This window comes from Miscanthus floridulus, chromosome 11 (genome assembly GCF_019320115.1).
Source record: "Miscanthus floridulus cultivar M001 chromosome 11, ASM1932011v1, whole genome shotgun sequence".
Lineage (NCBI taxonomy): Eukaryota > Viridiplantae > Streptophyta > Magnoliopsida > Poales > Poaceae > Miscanthus > Miscanthus floridulus.
Genome location: NC_089590.1, coordinates 37,886,522 through 37,904,522, shown reverse-complemented (window position 1 = coordinate 37,904,522; position 18,001 = coordinate 37,886,522). Strand labels below are relative to the sequence as shown.

At 45.2% G+C, this 18,001-nt stretch overlaps 1 protein-coding gene across 3 annotated transcripts; it reads right to left on the bottom strand.

Annotated features, from left to right (window-relative positions):
* Positions 1–12,133: 12,133 nt before the first annotated feature.
* Positions 12,134–17,139, bottom strand: LOC136494841 (uncharacterized). Of its 3 annotated transcripts, none has more exons than XR_010768712.1 (3): positions 16,414–17,139; positions 12,714–12,866; positions 12,134–12,619 (listed from the first exon to the last, which is right to left on the bottom strand). XR_010768712.1 is itself a non-coding variant. In XM_066491016.1 (3 exons), the coding sequence occupies exons 1-3, from the start codon at positions 15,326–15,328 to the stop codon at positions 12,311–12,313; spliced, it is 1,179 nt and encodes a 392-aa protein (XP_066347113.1). In that variant the 5' UTR covers positions 15,329–15,344; the 3' UTR covers positions 12,134–12,310. The 3 variants fall into 3 exon arrangements, 1 of the variants encoding a protein (XP_066347113.1); XR_010768711.1 differs by lacking the exon at positions 16,414–17,139 and adding an exon at positions 14,612–15,929; XM_066491016.1 differs by lacking the exon at positions 16,414–17,139 and adding an exon at positions 14,612–15,344.
* Between the last annotated feature and the right edge of the window lie 862 nt (positions 17,140–18,001).

Below are 18,001 nucleotides of genomic sequence, written 5' to 3'. Positions count from 1 at the left end.
TAGATAGTAGGCAAGCGGTACATATGCTATTGATGGTTATATTACTCTGTTATATATATGGTAGATGATGGATAACCATGATTGGATGTACACGGGCCGCCGTAGTCAGAATCAGGTCACTCATGAATGGATATAGAAGACTAAGGATTTCTTGGACAAAGCATTTGGTGTGGGTGCTCAAGCAGTGATAGAGGTGTGGTGTCCCTGCAGCGAATGTGCAAACAGGAATAGGAAAACCAGGAAGGTCATTGAGGAACATCTTTGCAAGTTTGGGTTTACGCCAGACTATACCCGGTAGGTGTGCCATGGTGAAGGCCATTGTATTAGAGATGAGGCATTGAGGCCACGCTTGGAGGAGTTTGATAGTGATGGTGGGGTACCAGACATGATGGATGACTTCCACCAAGCACACTTCGGTGTACGATGTACGGACGAAACCGAGGAGCAGGAGCCAGAGGAAACCGCAAGGGCATTATATCGCATGATGGAGTCGGCTAAGAGGCCCCTTCATGACAAGACAAATGTTTCTCAACTCGATGCCATTGGACGCTTAATGGGGTTAAAGTCCATGCATAACATGAGTCGAGACTGCTTCGATAGTATGCTGGCAGTTTTTGGGACCCTGCTTCTAGCAGATCACGCGCTACCAAAGAACATGTACGAGTCAGTGAAGCTCCTCAAAGCTCTTAAGATGCCGTATGAGCAGATACACACTTGTGAGAACGGGTGCGTCCTCTTTAGGAAAGAACACACAGAAGCAAAGTACTATCCAAAGTGTAAGACCTCTAGGTATGTGGAGGTAGAATCTAGTGATGGGCAGAAGAAGCAGCTTGGAATCCCCATGAAAGTCCTATGGTACCTTCCGTTCATACCGAAACTCCAACAGCTATTCATGAGCGAGGAGTCCACGAAACAGATGACATGGCACAAAAATGGCATCCGATACAATCCTGACAAGATGGTACATCCATCAGATGGTGAAGCATGGCAAACATTTGATGGCATTTATGCTGACAAAGCTCTGGAGGCTCATAATGTGCGTGTTGCGTTTGCAACAGATGGGTTCAATCCTTTTGGAATGATGGTGGCCCCATACACTTGTTGGCCAATCTTTGTTATCCCCCTCAATCTCCCCCCCCCCCCCGGCGTCCTTCTTCAACATCAGAACATATTCTTGTCGTTGATAATTCCTGGTCACCCGGGGAAACATATGGGTGTGTTCATGGAGCCTTTGATTGATGAGTTGATCAGTGCATGGGATCATGGGGCACTGACATACGACCGTGCTACAAAGAGGAACTTCATAATGCACATTTGGTACCACTACTCGATGCATGACTTTCTGGCGTATGGTCTATTCAGCGCCTGGTGTGTCCACGGGAAGTTCCCATGCCCAGTATGCAAGGCAGCTCTGCAGTTCATTAGGTTGAAGAGTGGTGGCAAGTTTTCCTCGTTCGACAAACATCGACAATTCCTCCCTCTTGACCATGCATTCAGACGAGACATTAAGAACTTTACGAAAGGTGTTGTAGTGACAGACCTTGAATCGTAGAAGATGATTGGCGTCGAGGTTCTTGCTTAGATAGATGGTCTTATCGCCAAGGAAGATGGAGTTGGTTTCATGGGGTATGGTGTTCAACATATGTGGACTCATAAGTCAAGCTTGGAGAGGCTTCCCTATTTTAAGCACCTGGCCCTGCCACATAACATTGATGTAATGCACACTGAGAAGAATGTCGCCAAAGCTCTCTGGGCAACACTCATGGACACTGACAAGTCAAAGGACAACCCTAAGGCTAGAGCGGACCTAGCAAGGCTATGCGATAGACCACACCTAGAGATGCGACCACCAAGAGCCGGTAAGACATGGAGAAGGCCTAGGGGTGATTACGTCTTGGAAAAGAAGCACAGGACGGTTGTAGTCCAATGGATCAAGGACTTAATGTTTCCTGATGGGTTTGCAGCGAATCTTAAGAGGGGGGCCAACCCATCTACTGGCCGAGTCTTAGGGATGAAGAGTCATGACTTCCACATATGGATTGAGCGTCTTCTTCCATCGATGGTTTGAGGCTTCGTCCCTGAGCATGTCTGGGTCGTGCTGGCAGAGTTGAGCTATTTCTTCTACCAGCTTTGTGCCAAGGAGTTATCTCGAAACATGGTGGCTGACTTGGAAAAAAGAGCCCCTAAGTTGATCTATAAGTTGGAGAAGATATTTCCACCCGGCTTCTTCCTGTCGATGCAGCATTTGATTGTGCACCTCCCATACGAGGCACGAATGGGGGGCCGTGTAGAACCGCTGGTGCTATCCAATCGAGAGATGTCTAAAGACTATTCGCAAGAAATGTGGAAATAAAGCCAGAATTGAGGCTTCCATGGCAGAGGCGTTCATTAACGAGGAGGTGTCAAACTTCACAACAACATACTATAAGGGCAACCTTCCTAGCGTGCATAATCGACTGGCTCATTACAATGAGGACAAAAATAAATCTACCCTCAGCCTTTTGAAAGGGTCACTCGGAAGAGCGAGTGCATTGAGCCCAAAGACCTTGAGCAATGAAGAGTGGCATAGTATCATGCTATATTTGTTGGCCAACCTAGATGAAGTGGCGTCGTATATCGAGTAAGTTCTCAACGAACTTGTTACTTACACCGTCACTATTCTGCATCCAACCCCGTCATGTTTCTTGTCTACACAGGGAATTTGTTAATCTATTTTGGCGTCAATCTAGGTGACCTCGCCCTCATGAAGTTGATACCATTCTTAAGGAGTGGGATTTCATTTCTTGGTTCCAAAAGAAGGTACCGTCCAACTTCCCCCTTGTTTCTTGATTTCAAGTTGGTCGTTTGTGTGAATAACATAACGCTCTAGCCTGACTTTGTAGTGCTACAGGGATGCGTCTATAAGTGCCGAATTGTGGCAGGTTGCCGATGGCTTCAACTTTAGGGTCATGTCATGTAACGTTTATGACGTCAATGGGTATCGCTTTCACACAACAAGCAGAGTTGGCCGCATCAAAGGACCACAAATACTAGAGTTATGACGCCTGGAACTGATGGCAAGGACTATTATGGGATACTTGAAGAAATATATGAACTCTAGTTTCATGGAGCCGAGCCTTTTAGTCCTGTCATATTCAAATGCCAGTGGTTTGATCCTGAGGTATCGAGACAGTACCCTCATCTTGGGCTAGTCGAGACTCGACAGGATTCCGTCTATGAAGGTGATGATGTATGGATTGTGGCCACACAAGCCAAGCAAGTCTATTATAGTCCATATGCTTGCCAAACCGAGGAAAACCTTAAGGGTTGGTATGTTGTTCACACAATATCGCCGCACGGTAGACTACCTCTCCCAAATGATGAAGATTACAACTTGAACCCAGAAACACATGACGGAGAGTTCTTTCAACACGAAGAGGGGCTACAAGGGAGCTTTGAGATAGACTTAACCGGGCTAGTCGAAATGGAGACAGACATCAAAAGGGTTGTGGACGAGGACTCTGGAGATGAGGTGGAAAATCCAAAGGACATAGTGTTCCTTGACCGATTACACTTAGGTGTTGATAGTGATGATGAGGAGGCGGATGAAGATTTGGACATGGTTGATAGCGATGACGATATGTACAATCCAGCTAATCCCGATCATGGAGATCGTTTCTAATACATGTAATATTATCTGTTTTTGTAATTATATTCATTTTGCATGTAATTATCTTCATTTTGCATCTCTTTCTAATTATGTATTGTTTATATATGCTAATTGTTTTGTTCTTTTTTAATGCAGGAGATGCCACCCAGGAGGTCCGTCTAGTCTCTTTACGCCAGCCAGGAGGAGCCAGAGGCGTCGGTTCAGCCTCTGGAGCCAGTGCTGAGGCGGAGGAGCCGTAGGCGTCCGAGCAGGACGTAGCCGACTACCCCTCTGGCCATGGAGGAGCCTACAGTCGTGGAGAAGCCTACCACCGTGATGGAGCATGCGGATGCAGGGGGGTCCTCCACCTCAGGGGACGAGGCGACTACAGGGGGATCCACTTCCTCTGGTGTGTCGATGGTGTACTTGCGTGGTCCTGTGAAGCTCCCGCATCGACCAATACCTAAAGCGGCCCGCCCGCTGATCACACCCTATGGGGATAGGTAAGTAACTTAAGATGTGCTCAAAACTTCTTCATTTGAAATGTTGAAAATCAAAATACAAACTAATACTTTTTGTAATCACTTGTGCAGGAACTAGAAACTTGTGGAGACTGAAGCCAAGGCACGCAAAGTGAATGGCATCCTAGGAGGTCTGTGCAGGGAGCACTACCCTGGCCTAGTGGAGGTGAGCCCAAACATGTTCGAGCCGGCCACTCAGTTCGACCACTATGAATTGGCCACCGATGCCATGGATCATAGTGGCCACAAATACAGGAACAAGGCGGAGCGGGTCGTTAGGGACCTGTCGGTAAGTCTTTCAGGCACACATTGTATTCTTTTAGCCACAGATACATCATATTCATTGGGCATTCTTCTAATAAGTAATTGATACCTCGTGCCTTTATGCAGGATTTCTTTAGAATCGAGGAGGGCAAGGAGCACAGAGCGTACCAGGTGGCGGTCGCTTCTTGTAAGAAGCGCGTCATGGACATGATTCACGACGCGTGTCATCAGGCGCACATTTGGCACTACGTGAAGGTCCAAGGGCGTAGCATCAAAAAGGACGAGGCAAGACAGGTGGTGCTGACCAAGGAGGAGTACCTTGCGATAAATACAGAACATTACTATTGATTTCTTCTGAGATTAAGTTTCCTTAATTTGATCTTCTGATATATCATTTGCTTGATGGCCTGTAGGCGATTCCAAACTGATGCAATCGGCATCCGAATGCCTAGGAGAGGATTATGGACATGTGGCTCAGCCAGGACTGGAAGAAGGAGCATGATGAAGCACGCGAGCGCCGTTTGTTGATGCAAGGAGTACCACACCATCAAGGCAGCCGCAACCTCTCTAAATTCTCAGAAGCTTGGGTAAGGCAAAACCATTTCTCTAACCTAACACTCAATTCTGCAACAACTCTAACAATGTTATTGTCTTTCTCGCAGTCGGCGTCACATGGTGGCCGCCCTTGTGGTCACCTCAAGGCATATGCCTTGTCCCACTTGGGCAAGGCGACGTCCGCCACCGACTGGACCCCGGAAGTCCCTGTCGAGTCATTCACCAACGCCAGCATTGCCCCTCGCATCTCTGCATACACAGAGATGGCAAGGTCAGTCCATGGGCTAGACTATGACCCGACCATCGAGGAGCGGCTTGATCTAGAGCTCGTGATGAGGGTGGGGCAAGGCAAGAAGCACGGGTGGTTCTGGCTTGGCGACGGTGTCCTCGACATGACCTCTGTTCCTCCGCTGCACCAAATCCGAGCAGCGAGCACGAGCTCAATGCCAGCCATACGCCAGCGCCCGACCATGGTGTCGACACTCCAGGTAAGTGTTCTCTTCCATTCCTAGTTCTTTGACTTTTACATACCTTAGCTCCGCAATCTTGAAACATTGGCGTCAAATGTTGTAGGCACAGCTGCAGGCGATGGAGGCCGAGCGGGAGCTCGAGCGGCAGAGGCTGGCAGCTTTAGAGGCCAAGCAGGAGCAGGATCAGCGGCAGATGGCAGAGGTGCTCTCCTACGTGCTCAGGTCCCATAGTTCCTGCTCGGTCAGCTGCAGCCTACACCTCCACCTCAGCTTGATTCTACTCCGATGAGTATGACAAATGTTTTAGTTTCTCTAAATGTCAAACCTAGTGAAACCTAGTGCTAGTGGTGATGGTGGTGGGTGGTGGTGGCGGCGTGGTTGGTGGTGGTGGTGGCGTGGTCATGGTGGTGGCTGCGTGGTTGGTGGAGGTGGTGGCGTGGTGGTGTGGTTGTTGTTGGTGGTAGTAGTGGTGTGGTTGTGGTGGTGGCGTGGTGGTGGTGGTGGTGGTGGTGGCGTGGTGGTGTGCTTGTTGGTTAGTAGTAGTGTGGTGGTGGCGTGGTGGTGGTGGTGTCACGTGGTTGGTGGTGGTGGTGGTATGGTCGTGGTGGTAAAAAGTACATGTAGTGCTTGGTTATCTATTTATGTTGTCTAACACTATCTGCATCTTCTTTGTTTGTGTAGCGTCAGTCGGCGGCGTCGAACGACCCTAACCTTCTCCACGTCAACTCCCCAGGATCGCACGCGGCGCCTTCTCAGCCCGGATCGTCGCCGTGACCAGTTTGGCGCCTCCTATGCCTCTTGTTTATGTTGCTTGTCGAACTTTACACTTGTGGTTGTCTATGTGTCGAGATTTGTTTGTGACTTCAAACTTCGAGACTTCTATGTGATGTGGATGTGAATTATGTGATGTGGATGTGAATTATGTGATGTGGATGTGGTTATTGATATGTGGATGTGCTTATTGTGATGTGGATGTCATATATATGTTTATTTGTTGACTGGAAATGCAAAAAACAAAAAAAAATTAAAACTGGCTGTGGCTTTGCCGAGGGCTATGGTCATGCCCTCGGCAAAGCTGGGAATTCTGGAACACACAAAATCCCAGCTTTGCCGAGCGCATGACCATAGCGCTCGGCAAAGAGGAAGCCTTTGCCGAGAGCTGAGCCATAGCTCTCGGCACAAAAAATGTCAAAAAAAATTATCAATATTCTTTGCCGAGAGCTCTTCTGACAGACGCTTGGCAATGTTTTTTGGGAAAAAAAAATTCAGAAATTCTTTGCCGAGAGCTTGCTAAGGCTCACGGCAAAGATCAACTTTACCGTGACCTCTCCTTGTCACGGCGAAAATTTTTGCCGACGGCCGGCTAACCCTCGGCAAATCCTTTGCCGAGAGCCCGATATGCGGCTCTCGGCAAAGTAGCCTTTGCCGTGAGGTACTGTGCCGACCGGCCTTTGCCGAGAGCAACTCTCGGCAAAGCCTTTGCCGAGGGCAAAGGCTTCTTTGCCGAGCGTATCCGGCCCTCGGCAAAGAACCTCGTTCCAGTTGTGTTAGTAGCACATAAAACAATATATAATATTCTTGAGCGATTTTATTTTGGCTGACAAGGAAATTTTTGAAAATAAGGCAATAATCCGGTTTTTTAAGAGTGTCAGGTGATTTTGTTGAGATCGACCAAAGTATATAATGAATTTTATTAGTTAGCTAGAAGACTGTTGAACTCTTGCACATAATCCGTCTCGGTGGGAGTTTCATAAGAGTTTTATTTGTATTTAATAAGGTGCCACATAAGCACTTCTGATGGTGTGGCAACTTTTTTAAGAAGAGAGGGAAGAAATGAGATGAAACTCTCTTACATGATTACCAACTCTTTATGAGTCATAAAATTAAATGTCTATAAAACCGTAGAATAAAACTTTTCATCCAAAGTGGTGTTTCGGCCCTGTTCGTTAGGAGAAATTTGAAGAAATCTGAATGAATCTAGAGAAATATGTGAGAGAGTGAACAGTGTTTTAACCTGAAACAGTAAATTCCGGCTGAACTTCATGCCATCCGAACGGCCCTCATCCGTGTTTCGCTAAGACGGGCCCACTTTACCAGATGTATGACTTATGTGAGCCATATGGTCATATGGGGTGTAGTGTAGTATAGACACACACGCATGCATGAACTGCCGGGCCCTCCATCTCTCAGGTCTGACCGGAGGTGCATGATAGCGCTAGATAGGGAGACCGACTCAACTGTACATGAGAAGCTGGTCTGGTCAGAGAGAGAGTTATCCCCAAACCTCAGAAACCTAGCTAGCTAGGTCATGGTGCTACGCTACATGTGTACTCAGCCCTGGTTTAGTTTCACCTTAACTTTCAAAAAGTTGCTACAGTACCTATCACATCGAATGTTTGCGGCCCGTGCATGGAGCATTAAATGTAGACGAAAAGAAAAACTAATTGCACAGTTTGGTGGGAAATTACGAGACGAACGTTTTGAGCCTAATTAGTCCATGTTTGAACACTATTTGCCAAATAAAAACGAACGTGCTACAGTAGCCCCAAAATCCAAATTCCTACCGCTAAACAAGGGCTCAGTCCGTCCAGAAAAGAACAGGTCACGTGCCGACAAGAGCCGTTGACGTTTAACAAAATTTCAAGTAAATACTATTTAAATTTATAGCTCTAAAATAATTTATTATAAAAATACATTTCATAATTAATCTAATAATATTTATTTAATATTATAAATATTAATATTTTTTATCTATAATTGATTAAACTTAAGATACTAAATCATGATACCGTGCTAGAATTGTATTCTTTTATGGATGGAGTGAGTACTCCGATCCTACGTGTGTATGTGCTCGACTAGTAACTATATCAACAGGTGCTTAGTTTGAGACGAACGTGCTATATACAGAGCCACGTCGGCCGGTCCATCGGTACACGTAGGTAGCTGCGTGTCGCCAACCTACTTCGAGTACTCTCTTAATCGATTCATTTCGTGTCCAACCATCGGGATGACTCCATGAGAGCATGCACGCATGTCATAGACGTGGTCTCGTCTAACTCTGATATCATCGTATGTACGTAGGAAGTACGTAGATGATGATGAGTATATCTGTTTGGATGAGCTAGCTAGTTGCTAGTCGCACGTCCTTATCCTCCGGATCGGAAGCTCCTGCTGCAACTTGCTATAATAATAATAAAGAGGCTTTCCCTTTTGATCTGCTGCATGCATACATGCTCCATTTGGCCAGCCAGCCAGTTACGTGTAAAATACATACTCCTGTATACCCTGCAAAGGCGTGCCCTTCATACTGATCCAACGACGTGAGTACGGATCTATGGTTGCTTGACATGTCATCTCGGTCGGTCAATCCGATCGATCCAGCGCTTTATTAATTGCCTTGTTGCAACAGCTTTACGACTTTGCTAGCTGTTGTGCCTGCTGTCTGTTCGTCGGTTTTTCTATCCTCTTGGCTCTTGCTCCCACGAGCTTTTCGTCGCTGGTATCGGGTTGGCGAAATTTTTTCGAAAATAGTGTTATAGCACTTTCGTTGTTATTTGGTAATTAGTGTCCAATCATAGGTTAATTAGGCTTAAAAGATTCGTCTCGTGAATTTCGTCTAAACTGTGTAATTAATTTTATTTTTTATTTATATTTAATGCTTCATGTATGCGTCCAAAGATTCGATGTGACGAAAAATCTCGAAAAATTTTGCAAAATTTTGGAAACTAAACACTACCAACCATTGTCGTCTCTGCCGTCTCTGCCTCCCGTGTACTTTCGTCACGTGAAGATTTTCAAGCATCGCACACACGTGTCGATCTGAGAGTCCACACCCTGAGATCTTTGGTGTTTAGGCGCCAGCCGTTAGATAGTAGACCGACGACAGGCGTAGTTTCCTTATTAGATTTTTTTCGGCATCCTTGTGATTGTACTTGGCTTAATTGAAACCCAACATGTCTGGCATCTCTAGATTTGTTTGTCAAGGTTTTCCTTTCCTTTGAGTTGTTGTGTTGGGCTTGCAATTCCAACCAAGTTGTTACTCCGGCATGTTCGATCTGGCCATCGAAGTTGCTCTTCCTCTGGTGTTTCGAGGGTCTAGCGGTTTTCTCTGCATGTCGAGGCAACTGATTTGTTGTCCTCCCATTGTTTGCAGGTTTTTCCCTCCTCTCATAAATCATATATATATAGTTGCATGGTTTTGCTGGTTTTTTCTCCCGCTAAAAACCATGTAGTTTTTTTTTTTTTTGAGCATCTAAAAACCATGTAGTTGTGCTTAATTAGTGACACAAGACGTTCCACTTAGCAAGGCGGTATTCTTCTTTTTCTTATCATTGTTGGGTTGACAAAATAATCTTGATGATAAAATTCTAGCATTCTTAGAATACCCTTTCATATTTCCAAAACGGACAGCATAAACATGGGTAGACCACTAAGAATGTTTGGCTTTCTTGGTACATAGCTTTCTTTTGAATCTTTCCTCAGCTACACTCCAATTTGCATCACAGAGTTTATGGTGATGCAGTGGGATCAGGAAGGGTAAGATGCTGACTGATGGCGAAATAGTTTGATGCTCCTGCTCATAATGTCTATAATCACCTTAACAAAATATCACACTTTTCTGTAAGTTAATTTTTTTTGACCTAACAATTGTTTAGAACTTTTTTCTCAAACAAATAATTGTTTACAAATACTGAGCAACAATTTAGGGTTCTTCACTTGCTCACGATATAGACAAACCATCATCCATAAGGTGAGGTATGATCCCTCTAATTTCGACATTATCTTTTTCCTTAATAATCAATATAGAGAGCATATTTGCCACATTGTTAAATAAAATTGGTAATATACGATCTCCTTACCCAAGACCTTTTTGTTAAAAAGTGGTGCTAATATCATCATTAATGACAGTATTCTTTCCTTCCAAGGTTGCTAAAAAAGACCGTTTTACTTTATTCTTTTCAAAGTCGATTTTGCCGAAGAAAAAAAAAAGTTTGACCAACAGTAACGTCAAATGCGCATTTATTGTATTGTTGGGACTTGGGAGCCAAGAGAGTATTTATTACTCTATCACCCTACTGTCACGGGGAAAGCAACCAGAATCTGTTTGCTTTTACTCTATTTCCTTGTTTAAAGTGATGTTTAAATCCAGAGAGAAAAGTTTAGGATGTTATATTGGAGTGTTATATGGGAGCGTTCGGATAGTAATAATAAAACAAATTACAGAAGTCCTTAGTAATCCGCAAGACGAATTTATTAAGCCTAATTAATCCATCATTAGCACATATTTACTGTAGCACCACATTGTCAAACCATGGCCTGATTAGGCTTAAAAAATTTATCTTGTAAATTAGTCGCAATCTGTGCAATTAGTTTTTTTAGCCTATATTTAATACTCCATCCATATGTCAAACATCCGATGTGATATAGGAAATAAACTTTAGGTGGAACTAATCAAGCAATAAGATATGGAGATGGGCTTTGGTCTCCTCTAGCTAAAACAAGCAAGAACGAGCAAAAAAGATATACACTTGGTCACAGTCCAAAAACCTTCTCGATCATTTGAGCTATATATATAATTTTTCATTTTTTTGCAATGAAAAGTACCCAACACCAAACCGGTCGTCAGCTTCCAGACAACATTAATTTATAACATTATTAAAACCAAACAGATTGTGTAAACAGAAGGGGCAACCAGAAGATCGTCTCAGTTTTCTGGTCAAACAAATTTTTTTTGTGATGCATCTATTTTCTTCCTGCCTCAGGCGTGTCAGGCCTCCAACAATTCTACTTTACTCGATCCAGAAACAATAATCACCATGTGCTCTAAACATCCTGATTGATTGGTCCTTTTGGCAGGTTTTAGATAGGGATACTGCAACAAATATATCTTGCTAACAACGACCAACACATATAAAGTGTTGTTTAATCTGCAAAACCTGATGTTTTGCAGTAGTATGAACAAGAAGAAGCAGCTGGTGCCAGGAGCATAGAGTATTAGTTTATGGGAATCTTTGAACGGCTAAAACAATATATATATAGCTGCCGACTGCACCATATATGTCAATACATGCATGCATCTATGTTGCCCAGTGTTTATCGTGTCGTAGGAGCAAGGGAATTGTGCAAACTATAGGTCACCTAACTTTGTATTCCTAAGTTACCTGACATCTCATCTGAGATTTGCCTTGCTGACTTTCTGGAGTTATCTGCACTCAAGACCAACTAATGTCCGAAAAAGGAAACCCTCGTCACTCCTGAACAAGCCTGATTTTCCTTGGGATTTATCATGTGTGAATGGCGTGAGAAAATTATGAAATCACCTTGAGTTCACTCATAATTTTTTAAACTCACAGGGTAACCTTTGAAAGTCCAAGTACATAGTATAGATTTTTTTTTTTGAGCAATTAGTACAAAGTATAGATTTTTAAAAAAAAAATTTTGAGGCTCTACATGGGCTCGAATGAGCAAAATAAATGGGCTCAACATAGGCTCGAGCTGAAGCTCTACAGAGGCTCGAATAAGCAAAATAAATGGGCCAGTGATCGCATATAAGCCTCTCTCAGATGGGCTAGAATGAGCAACATCAATGGGCTTTGTGCCGCATCAAGCCCACCACTCCACCAGCAACCAAATAAGCTCCTCACTGTTACCATCAAAAGCAGTGTGTGCAAAACATGAAATCCTCATGCAAACAACATTGTCACCACCTGAACTTGTTCACCAATATATAATCTTGACAGTTCAAACTTATTCCTATGCAATCTTTTTTCAGCACCTAGGCAGCATCAGGATTACTAAAATTTGTACTTTCAAATGTTAGGCTGTGATGAATTGACTACCAGCATGAACACCTTCAATCTGATAGCCCTTTTTCAGCCGAAAATAATTTCATTAGAGTGAATCCCATCCCTAAGCTGAGAGACGGTTACCGCCTTCCTGTCTTTCATCAACCACAATGGGCATGCAACCCCTCCCTGTCGAGCATGGTGCGGAATTAAAAGAACCGTCTTAAGAGCCCCACATGAACTCAACAAATGCCTAATCAGTGTGATTTGGCCTTCTGTCCATGTACATCCCTCCATTACAATTTGCGTCAGGCAATTGTGCTGCAAATCATCTGCACTGCCGTTGGAAGGAGTTGAGCCCCATTCTTCGGATGTCCCCGGTGACGGTGCAAAAAACTGAAAAATGATAGTGGCATGCAAAGTTGCATGTAAATGAGCAGAAATATTGGCAACGACATGCTGGAGAATAGATCGACAGAAACTGTTATACCTGGATGTGCAGCTTCTCCAAGCATGTTGCAGCTTCTAGTAAATTTTTCAGTAATTTCTTGATCCAACGGAGTGGCCACATCCTTGGAAGGTGTATCAGTAACTTTTTGAGATTCTCAAATCTATTCGGGAATTTGGTGGGTTGAACCCAAAACTTGCAATAATAAAAGAGTTATTGTTAGTTCCGATCTTTTTTCTTTTTTGCAATAATCGTGCATGGTGATATTGATTTTTTTTTCACGACCGGGGAATATAGCTCGTTTATCATTAAGAAGAGAGAATTACACGACGCAACTACGAGAGCTCGTAGCACAGATTACACACACCACCAAGCAAGTGATGAGTGATCTGGAATAAAACTTAAAAACAAGAAAAGGAAGAAAATAGAGCGACTGCTCTCGACACCTAGAACCTACGAACTAAGCCTGCATGGTGATATTGATGAAACAAGATCGATGGTTTGGATACAGCAAGGAACATAATATTGATTTTAAAAGGTGTACCAAGAGTTAAAAAAGCCACTATAATTCATGAATTGCTTAATGCTACATACAAGAGAGCATGAGTGTGTGCGGGCATACTTAACATCATCCATCTTATGAATCATAAGCTCAGATTGAACTGTCACAAAGTCCCACATGTAAGTGTTTCAGTAGAACTTGTGCAAAGTGTTTCACTAAAATGATATGTTAATTAATGAGTGAAATTAAAACTGTCAACATGGGACTGGAATATCCCAAAAGTAAAGTGACACAAGAATTATAGAAAGTTGGCAGTATGGGGAAAATGAAATGGATACAAGTTTTTTTTATAAGAAAATGGCAAAACAATTCACTATCTAATTTCTGAATCGATTGTCAGGGAACTGTCAAATTAAGATCACTGAAAGAAGTTTTGCTATCAAAATTCTCTACATAGGGATGTTGAGCAACTTGACAACAAAAAAGAAAACAAGAAGAATTTTGCTAAGGAGGTCATAACGTATATCTCAGTGTGCTTTATGGATTCTAGTAAACTTTTGCTGTATTTTTGTCATTTTGGCGTTGTAAAATGTAAAAGTTACTAAAAATATTTGTCATACTTAACGTTTGCTAGTGCAGTCAGCGTAAATATTTTATTTATGATTCTGCAGCAGTGAGGTTAGCACCGTACCACCTTCGAAATTACTCCATGCATTTCAAACTGTAAGTAATTTTAGAAAGTCAAACTCATCTAACTTTGATGAAGTTAATACAAAATTGCATTAACACCTATATTATCAAGTATATGTACTATCACAATATATTCCATGGTGTATCTAATGAATCTTGTTTGATGTTATAGATGTTTGTGCATTTTTCTATAAACTTGTTTAAATCTAGAGAAGTTTGACTTAGAACTAAAACGATTTACAAATTAAAGAGAGTATTACCTTGGACAACAACCTGGTCATTGGCACATCTGTGTACCACAAGATACTAGTATAAATAATATAGGGAATATGTAACAAAGCTCTATATTCTGAATATATTGCGAGACAAATATATATGCATACGTAAGATAAAAATCTTCTGTTGATTGAAAGGAGTGAACTCTATAGGTTGCCTTATTATTAGGTTTTTGTGTATGTTCATGTACATTTATGCACTTACCAGATCATTCGTCAACATCTTTGTTCAGATTGAATCTCATCAACACTCTACTTTTATTACTACCTATTTGTGGTTTAACTAAAGTTCCAGTAAAAAATTCTTGAAGTCAGATGGGCTGATCTAAACTCTGTTTTCCCAGAATTTCTAGTCGTAAGGAGCAAAATTAAGGACATGCGTGAACAAAATGATCTTGACATCAAATTACGACAATGTATGCCAAGCGGTGTATAAAAAAATTTACATTATTGTTCTGATTTTTATGACTTACCCTGTTTACCCATCCATCCCGGAAGCATAGTTCCAGCACTTCGACTTTAGGAACGCACTGGAAGAAGGATTCCAGTCTCTCCTGGCTCTGCCTGGAATTCAAGGAGCTCAACTCGACGAACCGGAGGGTCCTTGCCGTGCCGCTACCGTATATCCATGGCACCGTACCCCGGCACACCTGGGTCGCCAGCCTTGGGGCGATGTAACAGTAAGGCAGAGCCGATCGCACTTGTGGATCGCCAGCCTCTCCAGGCTCGGCGTGTTGACGAGTCTGACGTCCTCGAAGTTGCAGGCCGACAAGACGAGCTCCCCGAGCTTCGACGCCGGCGACAGGTCCAGCTTGAACGGCAGTGCCGCGACGCCGGCGGCGAAGTTGCACGACACAAGGCGCAGGAACACGAGGCCACGGCATGATTGTAGGAGGTCGTTGAAGTAGCTCCTCGGGAAGACAGCCTTGACCCCCGGCGTGGTCTCGATGGTGAGCCTTGACAGGGCGGGGAATAGCAGCCCGTAGCCGCCGCCGCTCTTCGTCAGGCAGTTCTTGACGTGAAGGGTCGCGACTCGCGAGGCGGCTGTCCGTCAGCCGCAGCGCATCGATGAACTCCGGGTCCGAGATTTCGTGGGCCCCGAACGCCGCCGCCACGCCGCGTGGGAAGGCGTAGATGGCGAGGCGCTCGAGCTGGGGCCAGCGAAAGGCTGAAGCGACGCACGCTGCCATGGCCCTCACGACGGCGGTGGAAGCGGCATCATTGTGTCATTCCTCCGGCGGCGTGACGTAGAACTCGAGGCGGAGGGACCTAGCGGCCGGGTAGCGTTCGGGGGAGCCGAGGAAGCGAGCGAGCTCGCGCACGTAGGCTTCCATGGCGCGGTCCTCGCAGGTGAAGACCTGCCGGGCGAGCGCCCGCCGCGCCTCATCATCCCTGCCCTGTTGTGCGTCGCGGTAGCAATCCAGGGTCGCCGCGTATTGCGGCGGGAGGTGATCGCCGACGGAGAAGTCAAACGCGGGGAGCCAGCGGGCGGGGTCGAGCCGCCGCCAGCGCCGCGAAAGCGCGGACGTGGACACCGCGGTGCGCGTGTCGCCCACGCGCAAGAGGATCGCGATCAGGAGGTCGTCGGGGAGGGCGCAGATCAGATCGGCGTGATGGCCGGCGCAGGATCCGCCGAGGTGGCGGCTCCGCTTGGGATTGTGATCAGCGACGTGGTGACCGGGATCGTCCATCGCCTCGATTATTATCACTGATGACCAGGCGATCGGGTCTCGTTAGGTTTCTTTCTCGAGTGATGCCAAGCGGGCGCGGGCGTACATATAGACCCTACTATTGCGGATATTGTAGGTTTCGGGCTAACTTCAGTTTTCTGGTGTTTATAAATGCAATTAAGTTAATCACATATATTAGGCCTCTTCTCTAACCAGCCTTGGATGCAGGCCCTATGTGGCTAGGCTCAGATGATGCAAGACCTTTTTGTTCGTTATGCTCGTATCATCTGAGCGATTGGTTATACTCGTATCATCTGAGCCTAGCCACGTCAAATTCTCCAGCCGGAGCCGATCCAAATCTGCTAGCCACGTAGTTTTCCACCACTGGTCAACCTAGGTTCGTTTGTTCTCTGACGACGGGGCCTTCCCAGTGTCCTAGAGAGAGGAGTGGATCCATGGATCAAAATGTGAACAAGGTGCTGGGGTCGATGGCAAAGATGAAGCTTTCGGATTCCTAGAAGAAAAGCATCAATATTGGAGGTTCGATGGGGGTGATGCAGCGAGAAGAGATCCACTAGCGGTTGTCAAAGTTTGGACGGACAAACCTGTCAGGATGGAGGCCCTGGAACTCGCCTTGGGGAAGATCTGGTGCCCCTTGAAAGGAGTGGAATTTAGGGATCTAGGAGAGAACCGCTTCCTGGTCACCTTTCTTCAAGGCCCGCGTAAGAAGAGAGCTCTGGAGGATGGTCCCTGGATGTTCGGGAAAGACCTGGTGGTGGCGGCGGAATTTGATGGGGCGAAGACAATTAATGAGATGGAATTCTCGTCCATTCCAATTTGGGTAAGAGTGAATAAGATGCCATTGGGAATGATGACGAAGGCGGAGGGGGGAGTGATTGGGGAGGTGCTGGCATGGATGCAGATGAGGACGACATGGCGATTGGTCAGTTCATGCGGATCAAGATCAGACTAGATATCAGGAAACCTCTTATGAGCGGAGTGACAATTGACTTGGGTGAAGGCGATGCTGAAAAACCAATCTGGTACCCATCTTTCGCTACACATGCGACATCATTGGGCATACGGATCGACTGTGTGAGAAGCCAGTGGAGAAGAGGAAAATTGAGGGCTTGATGGGTGATCGACCTGTAGGCCAGAGCTCATTGCAACCTTGGAGGGTGTCTAGAGGAAGAGGCAGCGGGGGCAGTTCTGGTAGCTGGGAAAGCGGAGGACGACGGGGGAGTGATGCTCCTAGCTGGAGGAAAGAAGGGGAGGGTGATAGATGGAGGAAGGAAAAGGGGAGGGAGGACGAAGAGGTCACCAGCCCGCTGAAGGCCCTGGGGTCACCGAAGGTGATGCGAGGAAAGCCTTGTTCAATGACCCGGCAAAATAGTTTGGTGGGAAATCAGAAAGGGAGAAACCGAGTGGAGACAGGAGTGGGGCTATTCCGTGCAACGTGAATAGAGTGCCATGCACATTGAGTCCCCCGCAAGAAATACCTTGGTGTATGAGCCAGAGAGACTTTCTTGGGAAGTGCCAATCCTTCAAGAGGTTGAATAGGGAGGCGAGGGGAGATCCGGCGGGGGAGAATCCCAAACAACAAGAAGAAGAGGTCATGCCAGGAGGAGGAAGATATGGATATTGATGATCAAAGGCGGGCGAAGGGAGGTCGGATGGGGGGGATGGTGGTTGTCAACACCGAATCATCTATTGGGGGTCCGCAGACCAGTCCTGCGAAGACCGATAGTGGCTTGGAACTGTCGGGGATTAGATAACTCCCCGGTAGTTTGGGGGCTTTTGCGCTACCAAAAATCAGAGAATGCATACGGTTTTTTTTTTTTTTTTTTTTTGTCAAAGACCAAGCTTGATGAAAAGAGAATGAGAGGGTTATTCGGATGAAGGTTGGATTGGAAAACATGGAGATAGTGGATTATGTTGGAAGTGGACTGGCAAACATGGAGACCAAGCTACTGTTCATATTGACGATCTTCAGTTTCAACTAGTAGTATGATAAAGAATTACATCTTAGTATGTGTGCGCTCGTCATGATTTGTGTCCTAAAATCAATGATGAAAGTGCCTAATTATCCAACATGTCTCATGGTATGTAAAGTAGTTCTAGGTCGTGCAAAGATTTTCCACGCAAAATTGACAGTGTCATGTTAGTGCGTGCACCATGTCCCAGGAGAACCGA